Raw genomic sequence first — 17,049 nt, forward strand, 5'->3', positions numbered from 1 at the left:
CACCGTGCTGGGTCACCCTGGATCAGCTAGAAGATGCCAGGTGATGGTCTTCCTGGAAGAGGTGACATCTTGGTTTCAAATGCCAAAAGATGGTCACCAATTGGAGAGGCAGAGATCTCAGAATGACACCAGCTTTTCAGATGCCAACCGGATTCCAGACCCCACAGAATATGGGAAGGTGGTTTCCTTAAACTTCTCTCTGTGGCATTAGGAGACAGTCAGCACCCTCTACTTTCTGGTTGGAAAGTCATTGTGGGAACAAGCCAGGGGACCCTTGACGGTTATCCAAAGAAATTTCCCTTCCAAGTTCCTGAGGGAGCTCAGATTTCTCTCTGAGGTTAGGGGGTGAATTTTAGCTTTTTTTTTTTTTTTTTTTTTTTTTTTTTCTTGAGTCCTGTGTCCCAGATGCATGATCTCCGCAGAGGCCCACAGCACTGCCCGGCGGTGCCCTCTGTTGGCCGGAACTAGAGCGGCAGGTGCTCGCTCTTGCTGTGCCTGGCTAAGGACAAGCCTGGTGGTTAGACAACCAATAGCCGGGATGGACTCTTAAAACTGCCAAGCACCAGTTCTACAGTGGGGGAGCAAAGATCTTGTCAGAATGTCAGAAAATACGGCTTTTGGGAGTGAGGCTGGATTTGAGGAGTTAAGATTTAAAAAAAAAGGAAGATTGGAAAAGCTACCTTGGAGTTTGGGAGAGAGCCACAGCCTTGCCAAATCCAGTGTGTATGTATAGCCTTTGAGGTTTTTCTTCGGGCTGGTATTTCCATCTCAGTCTCTCTCTCTCTCCCTCTCTCTTCCCACCTCCCAACCCCTCCCCAACTCTGTTACAGAGTCTCATTAAATAGCCCAGGCCGTCCTTGAACTCACAGCTTTCCTCCCTCGGCCTCCAGAGTGCTGGAGAGCTAGGACAGCAGTTTACATCATCACGTCTGACTTTTTTTCTAAGCAGTGTTAAAGTAGCAGATATTTATGAATATCAATGTGTTCATTTTTTAGTGTGATACACAAGACCTAGCAAATATATAGTAACTATATTATTTTTTCCCCACCCCACCAAGTGATAGCTATTTAAATTTGTGGTAAGTTCCTCTCATTTGAAATGCTAGACACAGAGTACAGCCCTATGCTAAAACTAAATAAGAGCTCTAACACTGGATTATACCCATCCCTCTTTATTAAAATAATTGTTTATTTTTGTTTTATGTGCATGGGCATTTTGCCTGTGTGAGTGTGGGTGTGCCATGTGCTTGCAGGTGCGGAGCTCAGAGGAAGACGTCAATCCCCTGGAGCTGGAGTTAGTCACAGATGGCTGTGAGCCAACGCGTGGGGGCTGTGAACTGAACCTGGGTCCCCTACAAAAGTCGTCAATGCCCCTAACCACCGAGCTATCTCCCCAGTCCCCCCATCTTTTATTGCCATAGGGTCTCACCACATGGCCCAGGCTGACCTCCACCTGAGGCAATCCTCCTGCCTCAGCTTCTCAAGTGCTGGGACTTGTGACACCAGACTAGCCCTATGTAAGTTTCCATTTACTGCACATATATGTGCTCGTAGATAAGGCAAAGATGCACGAAATCAGAAAAAAATTACAGATACATCCTTTATTATATATACCATGCCACAAATACAGCTCGTGGTGTGCAATACACGTGTATATATATGATGTGTGGTGTAACAAGTGTGTTTCTGTCTGTGTGTATGTGTGTGTGGATATGTACACTATATGGAGGGAAGGAAGGGAGAAAAGAAAGGAAGGAGGAAGAAACTGTTTCTCCCTTAACATTCTGTGTTTAAGATTACTCCCAACTTTTTCTTCCTTGCTAAATCCACATAGTGAGTAATTCTTCTGAAATCTTCTCCACGCTCCCAGGCTAAGTGAAGTACTTTCTATCCCCATCTGCCTGTGCTTTGGGGTTCATCTGTTTCTGCTAACCGGCATTCTGGGTAGTGTGCTTGTCTGTCCTTCCTGGGGTCTCTTCCTGGGGTCTCACCTGTGAGTGTCTGGAAAAATGGAAGAATTTTTCTCCTACCGCCTTCTACCAGGGAGCAAGCAGATGATTCTGAGTCCGGAAAGACGTGGTATGTGCCTATTTGTGTGTGTGCGTGCGTGTGTGCGTGTGTGTGCTCAGACTGGAACTTGGCATGGAGGGGAGGTGAGGTTAGTTCACTGCTGGTAGGGCATAAGGCCAGGAAGGCCAGTGAGGCCACGATAAGGCCTTGAACTTTAACCGGCAGGTGGTTCTCTAGCTGGACTTTGCTCCTTGTTCTGTAGAGGTGACCTGAGAGCTAACATTAGAGGGTTGCAGCCACGTCAGCTTCTTCCTTCTCTTGTTTGCTGGGCTTCAACGCAAAATTTCCCTCAAATTAACATCATGGGCTGTGAAATCAGAATCAGAAGAGGTGAGAAGAACGGCGGGCATAATAATGACCAGAAAGGTGTTTGTCCCCTAACCCCTGGGACTAAGAAGGCTTACAGGCCAAAAGGGAATGAGGCTGCAGAAGGAATTAAGATTACTAGTCAGCAGGCACTGAGACTGGGGGATTATCTGGGACTATCCAGGTGTGCTTGGTGTAAGTAGGAAAGAAAGGGAGAGCGGGGGAGGGAAAGGAGGCAACAGAGCAGTGGGGGAAAGGCCGTGATGGCAGAGGAGGAGCCATCCTCCTCTCACCATTCACCAAGTGAATCCTCCCCCAGCACCAGAAGGGCCTGCATCCTGGCTGACATCTTGATTTTAGGCCAGTGAGATCCATTCTTGAACTTAGCCCTCCAAGACTGTAATGTAACAAATTGACCTGAGTCCCTCTGAGACATTTGATTTAGGGTAATTTGTTATTGCAGAGATATAAACTAACAGAGGAAGCCATGGGGGTTATTTTCAGAAAGGAGGAACGGGGTCCTCGCACCTCAAGATGGACTATGAAGGGCAAAATTGTGGAGGAGTCTGGTCCCCGAAGCCCTGGACCCAAAGGAAGAAGGATAGTTAGGGATGCTCAAGGGCCGCAAGTCTGAGAAGGCTCGGAAGAATGACATCTATTGGCCAATCTTTGTTCCTGAGCTCCTGGATCCTTTGCTTTGCTTTTTGAGACAGAATTAGGTTGTATAGCTCAGGCTGGCTTTGAACTCCAGATTCTCCTGCCTCTAACTCTCAAGCGCTGGGAGGTGTGTGCCACCACCCCCAGCAAGTTTATGGATCCTATCTTGATCAAGGTCTCTTCCATTGCCGGCAATGACTCCTGCCGGCACTTGCCCAGAGAAGGCCCAGTCACTTCCTAGATGCTGGCTAGGGTCCTATCTTGGGGACTGGCCCTGGGGGAAAGACTAACAGTTCTCCTAAATACACACAACTCACTGAGAAAGGGATTGACCAAGGCAGAGGATGCAGGTAGGCTATTTGGGTCCTGGGCTTCCTAAATGAGCTCTCTTCGGCAGTACTTCACTCAGAGGAGCCCAGCAAAAGCCTGTGGAATGAAAGCAATGGAAGTCAAAAATAAATAAATACAAAAATCCCCACCTGGAACGCAGGGAAGCCTGACGTCCAGGCTTTTCCTTCATCACCCGTCCTTGTGGAGCACTTAAGAGGTGGAGTCAGGAGACCAAATAATCCAAGGTCAGCCTTAGAACACAGGGAGTTCCAAGCAAGCACAGGCTGCACAAAACCTTGTTTAAGTAAATACATAAGAGCAGGGCAGTGGTAGCACACGCCTTTAATCCCAGCACTTGGGAGACAGAGGCAGGCGGATCTCTGTGAGTTCGAGGCCAGCCTGGTCTACAGAGCAAGTTTCAGGACTGTTACACAGAGAAACCTTGTCTCAAAAATAAGAAAGGAAGAAAGAGAGAGAGAGAGAGAGAGAGAGAGAGAGAGAGAGAGAGAGAGAGAGAAGAAAGAAAGAAAGAAAGAAAGAAAGAAAGAAAGAAAGAAAGAAAGAAAGAAAGAAAGAAAGAAAAAGAAAGAGAGAAAGATGCACAAATCAATATATACCATTCACCCTTTGGGTAAGCAAGGAAGGAAACAGGATCCTGAACTGCAGGACAGTGAAGGGAAAAGATCTGCATGTTGCCTCCCCAGGGTTCCCAGATAAGCACAAAACAGGGACAAGAATTGTCTGGTGACAGGGTTTTAAAATATCAGAGCCTTTTAGATAGTGATAAATGTGGCAGATAAAGTTCTCCCAGCAGAGAAATGTGGCTGCAAATAGAAATTAGGGTCTCAGCTTCCTTATCAGTAGATTTTAGGGGCCATGTGGCCAGACCACCATAGTCCTGCAGTCGTGACAATTCCACGCTTGTGATGATGGAGCCATGAGGGCCGTGAGGGAGCACTCAGGAGGAGCACTCCTGCTCCACAGTCTCAGAAGGCCAGTGTGGCCTGGGAGCCTGGCCTGAGAGCCCATTGCATCAGCCACAGGAAGGACTGGTTTTTCCCAGAACTGGGGCGAGGGGGCAGGGTTGGAAGGGGGAAGTTGGGAGTGGGGCTGGATAGGAAGGCCTGCCAGCTTCCTGGGTCCATGCTGGTCAGGACTTCATACAGAGCCTAACAGTCCGCTGTCCGTGGGCTCTCTGGCCAGCATTGGCTCACATTACAGCCAGCAGTAGGAAGAACCTGGAGCTCCTGATGTGACTGAGGACCCCAGAGAAGGGTCTCTGTCCGCTTGTCAATAAACAGTCCTTGATGTTTCCATAGCCAGAATAATTTTTTTTCAGCTTGAAAAATTACCCCCTTTAGCCCAATTCTTCCAGTTTCTAGGTAGGAGGCCGAGGCCTGCAGAGGCTTGTCCATACATGAGCCAGCTGTCCCTTTAAGCAGTTTTTTGGGTGGTGGATAGCACGCGTTCCTTGGTCTTGGAGGGCATACCACAGGAGCTGGGTGCGTCCACTCTCCTTTTCCCGGGGATAGCAAGTGTCTGCAGATAGGCTGGGCAGGGCCTGAGAAGCCACATGGCTGCTTTCTGAACATCAGAGGTTGCTGTCTTGCCGGTGACGTGAGTAACCCGGGTGTGTTACCTTATGTCTCCCTGATGTACGTGGAAACGTGGACAGGGTGGTGATGTAGGCAGATTGCATATGTTCATCATGGCTCTCCCCCAGATCTCAACCGCCTAGCATGCTGTTAGGACACACAGGAGGCTCTGGGCTTCTCTAGGGCTCAGAGCACACTGTGTGGGCTAAGCCACTGAGGGCAGGAGCAGGGCAGATCACAGATAGAAGGCCTCTGACCTTGGGGGATGGTGTGCCCGTGTCAATAAAGGTCAAACTCAGGGCCTTATACTGTGCAGTGAAGCCATCTGCTACTAAGCTGTGCCCTAAGGTCTGTACTGCTGGACTCTGGACCTCACCAGTCAGGACAACAGTCAAGGAAAAATCTAGGAGGTGGGGGTAGATGGCTCAGTAGGAGGATGCATTGCCCGGGAAGATTCTGAGCCTTGATCTTAGCATGGTAGAGGGGGAGGGGAGGAAAGGAGAAGGGAAAGCAGGGAGAAAGGGAGAGAGGGAGGGAGAAAAGGAGAGAGGGAGGGAAGGAGGGAGGGAGGGACGGACGGACGGACGGACAGAGAGAGAGAGAGAGAGAGAGAGAGAGAGAGAGAGAGAGAGAGATTGATATTCCTAGCAGCCAAGCAAAGCAGCCTGGGGCCCACAGACATTAGATGACATGTGTGTACATGTAGACATCATTTTCAACCTGGAAAGGCTGTCCCTCCCTTGGTCTGCAGTCGCCACCTGGGCTTGGTGCCAGCTGAGGTTACTTGGGGTCTGGCAGCCTGGGTACCACTTGCTTGTCTTGCCCTTGCTCCAGATTCACTGGTGTTCCTGGCCAGGCCCTTGACCCCAGTGCCTCTGGTGCCAATTCAGTTGGTCCAGCTTGGAGCGCTCAGGGAGAGGTTATTCCAGAAGTCACATGGGCCAGCCTCAGTTTCTCCATGTGGTTGTCGTCTTGGAAAGGAAGACTAGAGAAATCCGCGTGTGTGTGCGCGCGTGTGTATGTGTGAGATCTTAGAACCCAGAGTCTCACTGCTGCTAGGCAAGGGTTCTACTCTTTAGCCCAAGGCTGGGGAAATGAGCTGAAGATTGAGGACCAGGCCAGCTTCCACACTTCCCTCTTTCCTAAGGGTCTTTTGGTCGCCTCGGCCCAGCTGACTCAGATATGGCATCTGTGAGAGCAGGAACACTGTACCCCTGGAAAGACCCTGTTTCCCCTTCCTACCTCCCTTCTTTCTCTAGCGCTAGACCGCCTGAACCTTAGATGCCTTAGAACCACCGTGTGTCTCGCGCGTGCATGTGCGAGCATGTGAGGGGGAGGTCACAGGCATGCATACAAAGCCGAAGCTCCACCTCGGGTGCCTTTCGTCAGGAGCCCTCCTGCCCTTTGAGAAAGAGGCTCTCTGGGACCTGGGGATCAGCAATTCAGCTTTCCAGTCCAGCAGCCCCAGGATTCTCCCATTTTCATCTTCTCGCACTAACACACCCAGTTTTCTATGTGGGTTCTGGCGAGCAAGCTCAGGTCCTCATGCCTGTCCCCCCAGCTCAGTCAGTCTTCTGATGTGACGTGTAGGCTGGTGACGTATTATCCAGGACTTTCTGGCTGTGGTGGAGACCCGGAGGCCGTCTTGGTTAGTAGTTTGCTGTATGGGTGTTTCTGCAGCCCCCTCTCCCTCCTTCCTGTGGCTCCTGTGTGTCCGTGCGCACAGTTCATTTACTCACCTGATTGCCAGCCCACGTCCTCCTTTGCTTCTAATACACCCACTCATGCTGCTCCTCTGCCTCGAACCCAGAACTGTGTCTGGGAATAGGCCAGCCTCAGGTGGGATAAAAAATGCACACAGAGGCAGAATACACCGTGAGGTGCACCGGGCAAAGGGAGGCCACACCTGTAATCTCCACACTCCGGAGGCAGAGACATGTGAATCTCTGAGTTCGAGGCCAGCCTGGTCTAGAGAGTGAGTTCCAGGACAGCCAAGGTGACACTGAAAAACCCTGTCTCAAAAAACCAAACCAAAATAAGAACAAAACTTGAGTTGCGAGAGCCAGGCACTCAGGGAGGAGGAGCCCCTGCCCGTGGATCTACCGTGTGGATGCATAGTAGAGACTCACCCTTGAGTTTTCTAACTGCAGCCCGCTGAAGAGGCCCGGGGATGACCTGGCCTCTGGGTGAAAGAGGCAGGAGGCTGTCGTTCCAGAGGCTCCCGGGGCCCTTCTGGCCGTTCTCCATGCCACGCTGGAGACAGCTCTCCCAGGCCTGACCACAACAGAACACTCTGTTTCCCAGTCTTCCCTTGTGGCCCTGGGCTTGGGCACTCAGCAGAGGGTAATGCCCTCAGGGACCTGGATGTGGATTCAGAAGGGGTTACACAACCGGGACTGGAAAGACTTTTCCTTTGGAGATTTCCAAACGGTTCAGTTTGCAGGTGCACGCTAGCGCCAGGGAGTCTTGCGGCCCAGCAGCTGTGAGCAGCACGGGGGGCTCTAAGGACGATGCCCTGCCGCATGATCGTGCTAGACCCACGATCAGCATCAACCCTGCGAGAAATTCTCTCCAGAAAGCATAAAAACACATGAATATAGGGATAGAATGAATCAATAAAACATTTATTTTTTTTCCTAGATAAGGTTTTTCTGTAGCTTTGGTACCTGTCCTGGAACTAGCCCTTGTAGACCAGGCTGGTCTCAAACTCACAGAGATCCGCCTGCCTCTGCCTCCCGAATGCTGGGGTTAAAGGCATGCGCCACCCACCACCACCTGGCAATAAAACATTTACTTAAAAGAACACTTTTGCTCTCACAGAGGACTTGGGTTCGAGTCCCAGCACCCACACAATGGCTCACAACTGTCTGTAACTCCAAGTCCAGAGGTCAAATGCCCTCTCTGACCTCTGAAGGCACCAGGCACAGCTGTGGTGGGCCAGACATACAAACAGGCAAAGCACTCATACATACAAAAGAAAATGCTTAGAAGTCAACCAACCAAAAACCTCACTTGCTCAATTCTGTCTATTTCCTCACTGTTTTTGTGGCCCTGTGATCAAATGCACAGCCCCTGCCTGTTATGGATTCTACCACTGAGCTACATCTCCAAACCCTGGATTGGTTTTGATTTTAGTTTTGGTTTTTCTCCGAGGCGACATTTTCCTTCGTAGCCTAGGTTGGCCTGGAACTCATTATGTAACCCAGGCTGGCCTCAAACTGGCGGTGAGCCTACTGCCCCAGCCTCCTGAATGTAGGCACTACTGGCTCAAGTCATCACAGGTGGCAAATTCTTTAACTTAACATTCGTTTTGAAAAACTGCTCTTTCCCAACTCAGTGTAGCCAGCAACTTGATGCCAAGTCTCTAACTACGGACCGGTATGGTCTGCACTGGGCTAACGTGTCCTACAAAGCAGTTCTGCCACCGACAAGGGCTTGGTGGAAAATTACTGTAGAGAGGACTGTTAGGGTTACGCATGGCAACGCCCACTACGACTGGACTTCTGGGCTGGTTTCAGGGCTCTTTGTCTCGTACCGAGCTGTCCCATTTCAGGATTTTGTTCCTGTGTTCTTTTCACTGCCAGGTTACCCAGGCTGAAGAAGTGAGCTCTGTGTGTTAGGGGGGGAGCAAGCGGCAAAGAGGCAGCTTGACTTCAGGTAACCTAAAAGAACTATTGATTGTCTGCCCTCGAGTGCTCTGGCTGCCAAGGGGACAAAGCTTCCCTTTAGCTGGCTGGGCCAGCTGCTGAAGGAAGAGCTGGCCTCTCACTGAGGCGATCATGCAGACCCGAAATGACAAGCAGAAGTCTAGATGGATCACCTGATGTAGACACTGGGGACCAAACTCTGGGATTGGCTTAAACCAGGGCTGTGTTGCTCCAATGGCTGAGTTTTGGCACCCTGTCAATCCGCTGCCTGCTCAAAAGCCTGGAAATAGCGCCGGGGCCGTCTGTGGCACTCCTCCGGAAAGAAAGCAGCCATGCAAGTGCTAACCAAACGCTACCCCAAGAACTGCCTGCTGACGGTCATGGATCGGTACTCCGCTGCGGTGCGGAACATGGAGCAGGTGGTGATGATCCCCAGCCTTCTGCGGGATGTGCAGCTGAGCGGGCACGGGGGCTCCGTCCAGGAGGGAGCTCCGGATCTCTACACCTACTTCACCATGCTCAAGACCATCTGCGTAGAAGTGGAGCACGGGCTGCTGCCGAGGGAGGAGTGGCAGGCCAAAGTGGCCGGCAGCGAGCCCAGCGACCCTGAGAATGAGGCCTCCGAGGCAGAGGAGGCTGACGAGGAGAGGCTTGCGGGGGAGCTGGACCTAGAAGCTCAGTTCCATCGGCACTTCTCCAGCCTCCATCACATCCTTACCCACCTCACCCGGAAAGCCCAGGAGGTGACAAGGAAGTACCAGGAAATGACGGGGCAGGTGCTGTAGGCCTCCGACTCTAAGGAAGGTAATGGCAGCCATGCCAGTGGGTTATAATCCATGCAGGGACGTGAGTGAGGAGATGAACAGTGGTATAACTCAGTAGGAGGGGGCCAGGTGAACGTTCACATCAAGGGTATTGGGGCTATCAAGAGGGGGGACCCAGAACTGGCCTCCTTAGCATTGTCCCCCAGTATTGATAAGCAATGACTGTGAATTCCTACAGAGAACAGCTTATGTACATATATGTAGGAAGTAGTCTATGGACACATCCCTCCTGAGTACATGGGCATTTGTGTGTGTGTGTGTGTGTGTGTGTGTGTGTGTGTGTGTGTGTGCTGTGCATGTGTCTATGAATACATCCCTCCTGAGTACATGGGCATCTGTGTATGTGTGTGTGTGTGTGTGTGTGCGTGCGCTGTGTATGTCTATGAACACATTCCTCCTAGTACATGGGTATTTGTGTGTGTGTGTGTGTGTGTGTATGTGTGTGTATGTGTGTGTATGGGTGTGCTGTGTGTGTGTCTATGAATACATCCCTCCTGAGTACATGGGCATTTGTGTATGTGTGTGTGTGTGTGTGTATGTGTGCTGTGCATGTGTCTATGAATACATCCCTCCTGAGTACATGGGCATCTGTGTGTGTGCATGCATGTGTATGTGTACACTGTGGATTTGTTAGTAAACACATGAATGTTTGTAGATTAGCACTTGAATGAGTCTATTCTCAAGGGTAACCCCGGCCAGAAAGGGTTTCTCTGTGTAGTCCTGGCTGTCCTGGAACTTGCTTTGTAGATCAGGCTGGCTTCGAACTCACAGAGATCTGTCTGCCTCTGCCTCCTGAGTGCTGGAACTAAGGCTGTGTGCACCATGCCCAGCTTTCAAGGCCAACTTTATAAAAGCTTTTAAATTATTTATTGTCTTTTAGAGAGAGAAAGAGTGAGTGTGTGTGTGTGCACACGTGCATGCGTGTGCCATGGTATACACGGAAGGTCAGAGGACAACTTGCCGGGGTCAGTTCTCTCCTTCCACCGTGTGGGTCCGAGGGATTGAACTGTCATCATCAGACGTGGTGACAGACACTTTCATCTGCTGGGCCAGCTGGCTGGCCCTTTCATAAAGTTACTATTGTCTATTGTTCCTGTGTGTGTACATGATGTGTGCTGTGAGCTAGTGTGCTCTAGTGTGTGTGGAAGTCAGAGGATAGGCTTGTGGTGGAGTATGGAGTAAGGACTCCTGCCACCTTTCCCAAAGCCATAGCTCCTCCTCTTTTTTTTTTTTTTTTTTTTTTTTTTTTTTTTTTTTTTTTTTTTTTTTTTTTTTTTTTTTTTTTTTGAGACAGGGTCTCTATGAAGCCCTGGTTGTCCTGGAACTTGCTATGTAGACCAGGCTGGTCTGAAAACTCAGATTCTCTCCTCAGAGTGTTCGAGTACCAGGATTAAAGGCATACCACACCATGCTCAACTTCAAAGTCAACTTCTTTAAAACATCTGATTATGAGGACTGGAGGGACGGCTCTGTGGTTAAGAGCACTGACTGTTCTTCCAGAGGACCTGGGTTTGATTCACAAATGGCAGCTCACAACTGTCTGTAACACCATTTCCAGGGTGTTACAACACCCATGGCAAAACACCAATGTACATAAAATAAAAATAAATAATTTTTAAAAAGGAGACAGGGAGGGTCTGGAATAACATTAAAGTAAACTCTTTAAATATAAGTAAATAAAAATCTGATTATAGGTATGGACTGTCCCAGAGTTGGGACATATACTATTCATATAATCCCAGTGCATATACCACCCACTAAGGCCATCCACAAATCCTAAGACCTCTCCTGCCATGAATTAGTATCTCCTTTGCACAAAGTGCCAACATGGATCCCAGCGGCTGTATAATTAATTCCCTATAAACCTACCAAGGTGAAAACAACTTTTAGGTTTTGATTATTTTATGTTTCAGAGACAGGGTCTCATCTCACTATGCTGTCCAGGTTGGCCTTAAACTTGCCACCCTCCTGCATGTCCCTCAGATCCTGTGCCTGCAGCTGGCACTGTGCCAGATTGTCAAAGACGAGGTTATCGTTTTCATTATGCAGGTGATGATCCTAACCAGCTGCGTTTGTGTGTGCACGATGACTCCTATGTGCATGTGCCCACGCTGGCCTTTCCTGGCACACAGCTGCGTGTAGGTGAGGCTGCTCACAGTGGTCCTGAGGCTGGCAGGGATGCTCCAACCATCCTGGGTTGCAACTGGACAAACAGCAACTACTCAAGTTATTCCAGTCTCCCAAGGGTGTAGAAGGGTGCCTGTTGGGGATCCCTGAGCCCTTTTGTCCATGCACAGAGGCTGGGATTGTGAAATGAGACTAAACAGCAAGCAACAGGTCACGGTAAAGGGTAGCGTGAAGGAAAGGGCCAGGGCCGTGGGCCCCTCACAGGTGAGGATTGGGAGAAATCAGACTACAACGCCCACTGGTTTTGGCCATGGGCTACCTGCCAGCTCCATCTCAGTCCCTTATATAGGACTGAGACTAGATTTGTACCTCCAGGGTGGGTGAGATGGCTGGGCAGGTAAAGACACCTGCCACCAAGTCTGACAACCTGATTTTGATCCCTGGGACTCCTATGGTGGAAGAGAGGATCGACTTCTACCAGTGTCCTCGGCCCCCAATGTGTGCATTGCCTCCCCGTTTGCTAGTAAGGAAGTTGACTTGGGAGATCTGAGTGACCATCTGAAGTCATGTAGGTAGGAAAGGGGCAAAAGCCAGAGGAGACATGGTGTGTTCCTCATGCTCAGAGTCAAGAGATAAGAGAACTGGGAGTCCCAGACCAGCTCCAAAAAGCCCAAACCGGGATGGTAGGTTGGGCGGTGCTGGTGCACACCTTCAATCCCAGCACTCAGGAGGCAGAGGCAGGCGGATCTCTGACTTCAAGACCAGCCTGGTCTACAGAGTGGGTCCAGGACAGCCAGGGCTACACAGAGAAACCATGTCTAGAAAACAAAAAACAAAAACCCCCAAACATCACCCAGAAAGCAAACAAACAAAAAGCAAGTCTGGCCCAACTTTTGAGCTGAGGGCTCTTCCCAACCCCATTCTCTGTCACCCTGAAAAGCCCTGCGTCTCCCTCCCCTCAGGGACCAGACAGAAACTCTGCTCCGGGCACTTTCTGAGCCACTTTCCTTTCTCACCTCAAACATGACCTGTTTCCTCAGGCCTCTCTCCCAGTACCCTTGAGTCTTCCTGGGCTGCCTTCCAAAGGAGCTCTTTGAACACAAGTAGGCTGGAGCCTGGGGGAGGGGGACGGACTGAGCCTCAATTCCTGCTCATTGATCAACACTGAAGGGCTGCTGGGCAGTACAGCAATACTTTGTTTGTTTTTCCTCTGCACATTAGCAGTAGTAAGGCAATGACTGGCATTTGAATAGTGTTTAAATCCCTTGCATATTAATTATTCAATGAATTATCATTACTTAAAAATTTTGCTACTATCGCATGGTTGGGGATTTAGCTCAATCATTCAACACTTTGCCCAGCAAGCCGAAGACTCCGGGTTTGCTCCTCAGCCTCAGCCTGCCTCCTGGTGTGTGTGTGTGTGTGTGTGTGTGTGTGTGTTTTATTATTGGTGTGTGTGTGTGTGTGTGTGTGTGTGTGTGTGTGTGTGTGTGTATGATGTGTGTACAAGCATAGGCAGGCTCTTGTGCAGAGAACAACTTTTGGAAGTTCGTCAGTCCTTCCACCAAGGGTTCCAGAGTTCAAGGTCAGGCCATCCAGGATTGCTGCCAGTGTTCTTCAGTGCTAAACTATCTTGTCGGTCCATAATTTTTTTTTTTTATTACCTCTTATAGAAAGAAACTGGAGATCTGTTAGGCACGGTGGTGCATGCCTGTAATTCCAGCATTTGGGAGGTGGGGGGGGGACCAGAAGTTCTAGGCAACAGAGCACTCTAGAGATCAGCCTGTGCTACACAAGACCTTATCTCAAAAACCAAACCAAACTAGCCAAACAAACAAACAAAAACGCTGGAGGACTGAGAAGTAAGAGAAGCTCCCAAAGGACTTGCCCCAGCTTGATTTGGTTTTCTTTTCTTTAGAGCAATAAAGCCTGCAGCCTAAGGTGGAAATGGGAATTGGGGGCCATGGAGGGGGTAGAAACCACATTCTCCAAATAATCCAACAGCTTTGAAAATCTGGGCTCTTCTCTTAGCTCCACTATTGCCTGCTATGGGACCTCCTCTGTGGAGCCTTGCTGTCTCTCAGCTTCTGCTAACAGGATGCAGAGGAGAAAGTACAAGCAGCCTGGCTCTGCTAATCTGCTAGCCCTTAATGCCTAAGGCTTGCGGTGCTACCAGCTCGCTCTCGCGCTCTCTCTCTCTCTCCCTCCTTCCCTCCCTTCTTTCCTCCTTTTTTCTTTCTTTTTCTTTTCTTTTCTTTTTTTGTTTTTCTCGACAGGGTTTCTCTGTAGCTTTGGTGCCTGTCCTGGAGCTAGCTCTTATAGACCAGACTGGCCTCAAACTCACAGAGATCCGCCTGCCTCTGCCTCCCGAGTGCTGGGATTACATCCGACACTACTAGCTTTCAGACTGCATCATTAGCATTTTTTTGTCTTACTCTATTTCAGAAAGCACGGGTAGTAGTTGTTTGAAATTACAGACAGTGTCCACAGGGCTCTCACCGGGTTTACATCACCCTCTGAGACCCACATCTTCGGTTCGCCATAGCCTATGTACCCCACAGGGCAGCTGAGCAGAATGAGGGGCACTCAGAGGTCAGAAGCCTAAAGGAATGAGTCCTCCATCTGTACCCCACTCCCAACAGCGCTCCAAGTCCAGACTTTGATGCTACCTGTTCTGTGATCCTGGAAGGAGCCTTGGCCCCTTGACCCACAAGCTTCTTAAACTCTTGATTCATGACCCCATAGGGAGTCATATAACTGAATTTTTTTGTTGTTGTTTTGAGACAGGGTTTCTCTCTGTCACTGCTCTGGCTGTCCTGGAACTTACTCGGTAGGCTGGCCTCGAACTTACAGAAACACAGAGATCCACCTGCCTTGGTCTCCCAAATGCTGGGACTAACGGTGTGAGCCACCACCACCTGGCTTGATTACATTCTTTTTTCTTTTCTTTTCTTTTCTTTGACATGTGGCTTTTGAAACATTTCCACTGTACAGATCAGTTTACCGGAGAGAGGGGGCTCTGATGAAGACTCAACGGCCCATCACCCTGAGACCGGAAAGGAAGACCCGGACCCAGCTGGACATGATGGGGACTTGTATCTCTGGGGGGCTTCCCCACCTCCAGCTGATCGAGTTTGGGGACTCAGTTGCAGGCTCACCTTCAAGACGTTTGTTACGATTCCCAGTTTCTCTTCCTTAGCAGTGTGAGGTGGTGACTGAGCTTCACGAGGCGAAGATCGGTAGAAAGCAAAGGCGTTAGCGACGCGACCTCTCGGATGTCGTTTAGTGCCTGGTGTCACAAGTTATCTATCCCCCGGAGCCCACATTTCTTCATGTATAGAGCAGGGACACTGCACCTACCTCACGAGGAAACACGGAGTCAAAAGCACCCGGCACGTGCCCACATCCTAACCGCTGGCGTTTCTCCTAACTTCCTTGGAGCGTGTGCTGTCTGGAGCTCCCGCTTCTCGCCCCCGGAAGAGGCTGAGGTAGTTGAGTGTGTGGGATGAGCTACTCACCCTGCTGGATCTGATGAGGCTGAGCACAGGTGACCTATGAACCTATTTATTGCAGTAACAATTAAAAAGAAAAAAAAGATGGTGTGTTGGTGTCTTTTTAAAAAACATTTTCTCTACTACTAATTTTCACAAGTACAACCATGAACACCAAATTCATCTGAAACAATTGCCCAGGAACAATTTGTTATATTTGCACTGTTACCTAATTTGAAAGCAGGTACCCACCAATTTTACTCACTTCTGAAACCTAATCTGATTAGACATAGGTCTGTAGAGAAAAAAGGGTTTGGACAGCATTTGGATTTGATGTGCTGTAAAGAATTGTCTCTCTGGAGGCAGAGACAGGAGGATCTCTGTGAGTTCCAGGGAAGCCCAAGCTATACAAGACCTTGTAGCAACAAAGACCTTCTGCCTGCGACGTGTGGCCTTCCAGTGGCGATGCTCCAACCGGCTATGGCAGCTACCGGCTGTCTTTTCCAGTGCGATCCATCTAGGTGCAAAGCTTTGTCAATCTGTCCCATTGAATCTTCCCAAACCCCACTCTGTATTGTTACAGAGAGAGTTCAGAAATTCAAATCTGTTGTTCTCATTAAAAACGTTTAAGGGGGCCTGGCAAGATGGAGCAGGGGGGAAGGATCCCTGCACTCACGTAAGGAGGGGATCAATTCCCACAAGTTGTCCTCCACACACCCGCTATGCATTAGCACACACCCTAAATATAAAACATAAGCAGAAACCCTTCGGTGACCCAGAAGTGACGTCTTAATCCTAGTGTTTGGATGGACAAACTGAGTCAGGAGATCAAAAGCACACACTCCGCTGGGCTACATAGGAGTGAGGTCTCAGAAAATTCCGAACCAAATAAAACACTGGTAACTTTCCAGGACTTATTGGGATCAAGTTGAAATCTCTTTGCGTGGCACAAATCCTTCATAATCTCACTTATTTTGTACCCTCCTCACACCAGAAGAGAAGCTGGGGAATGTTGGTGAAGGTCAGATACTATCTCAGGCCTTTCAAAGCAAATTGTTGTTACTATTCATGGCTGTAGTATTATAAAGCAGCCACAAGCAATACATAAACAAATGAACATGGTTGCTTTCTAATAAAACTTTATCAATACTAGAGCTTCAGACATAGCTCAGTTGATAGAGTTCTTGCCCAGCATACATGGCTTCAGTTCCCAACGCCGTATAAATTGGGTTCTGTACAGAACATCCATAAATCCAGCACCGGGGAGGTAGAGACAGAAGGAACAGTCATCTTCGACTACATGGAGAGTTCAGAGTCATCCTGGACTAGAGATCTTGCTTCATAAAAACAGTCAACCCTCCCCATGTTTATCAGCAGTAAGACAAATCTGATACGCATGCTAGTTTTTCTGTTTTATATTTTGTATTGCTAGGACCAGCGCCTTGTAGCTATAGAAAACATTCTACCATAGATATACTCTACTGAGCTATATCTACAACCTCTGAACTTAGAAATATTCCAACTGGGGGCTGAAGAGATGTCCCAACAGTGAAGAACACTGGCTGTTCCTCCAGAGGACCAGCGTTCGATTCCCAGCACCCACACAGTGGCTCACAGCCACCTCTAACTCCAGCTCTAAGAGGATCCAGGGCCCTCTTCTGGTTTGGGCATGTACTGTGCACATACATGTAGGCAAACACCCACACACATAAAATAAACAAATTAATTAGTATGAAAAAGTAAGATCTGTACCAATACTAATAAACTGTTTAAAACATATTTCACCTGGGGCGGGGTCTAGAGATGGTTCTGCTCTTAAGATCACTGGATTCAATTCCTAGCACCCTCATGGCAGCTCACAACTGTCTGTAACTCCAAGTGAAGGGGATCTGCACACTTTCTTGCCTCTGAAGGCACCCACTCTGTGCACAGACACACATGCAGGCAAAACAACAAAATACATAAAAATAAATGAGTCTTTAAAAAAAATTCTTTCAAATGG

General features: G+C 49.2%; 1 protein-coding gene and 1 long non-coding RNA gene across 3 annotated transcripts; one reads left to right on the forward strand and one right to left on the reverse strand.

The window, feature by feature from the left end:
- Positions 1–1,582: 1,582 nt before the first annotated feature.
- On the reverse strand, positions 1,583–12,653 carry LOC125400959 (uncharacterized). Of its 2 annotated transcripts, none has more exons than XR_015736287.1 (3): positions 12,573–12,653; positions 3,351–3,459; positions 1,583–2,377 (listed from the first exon to the last, which is right to left on the reverse strand). It is a non-coding gene; the product is annotated as an uncharacterized LOC125400959 (long non-coding RNA). The 2 variants fall into 2 exon arrangements; XR_007232155.3 differs by lacking the exon at positions 12,573–12,653 and adding an exon at positions 6,698–7,410.
- Thrsp (thyroid hormone responsive) lies at positions 8,536–15,153 on the forward strand. Its single transcript, XM_048435118.3, has 2 exons — positions 8,536–9,409; positions 14,551–15,153. The coding sequence occupies exon 1, from the start codon at positions 8,938–8,940 to the stop codon at positions 9,388–9,390; it is 453 nt and encodes a 150-aa protein (XP_048291075.3). The 5' UTR covers positions 8,536–8,937; the 3' UTR covers positions 9,391–9,409; positions 14,551–15,153.
- The last annotated feature ends 1,896 nt before the right edge of the window (positions 15,154–17,049 follow it).

This window comes from Myodes glareolus, chromosome 24, assembly GCF_982192425.1.
Source record: "Myodes glareolus chromosome 24, mMyoGla1.1, whole genome shotgun sequence".
Taxonomy (NCBI): Eukaryota; Metazoa; Chordata; class Mammalia; order Rodentia; family Cricetidae; genus Myodes; species Myodes glareolus.

Coding starts and splice junctions, on each gene's coding strand:
- Thrsp (XM_048435118.3), top strand. CDS start 8,938: ATGCAAGTGCTAACCAAACGCTACCCCAAGAACTGCCTGCTGACGGTC.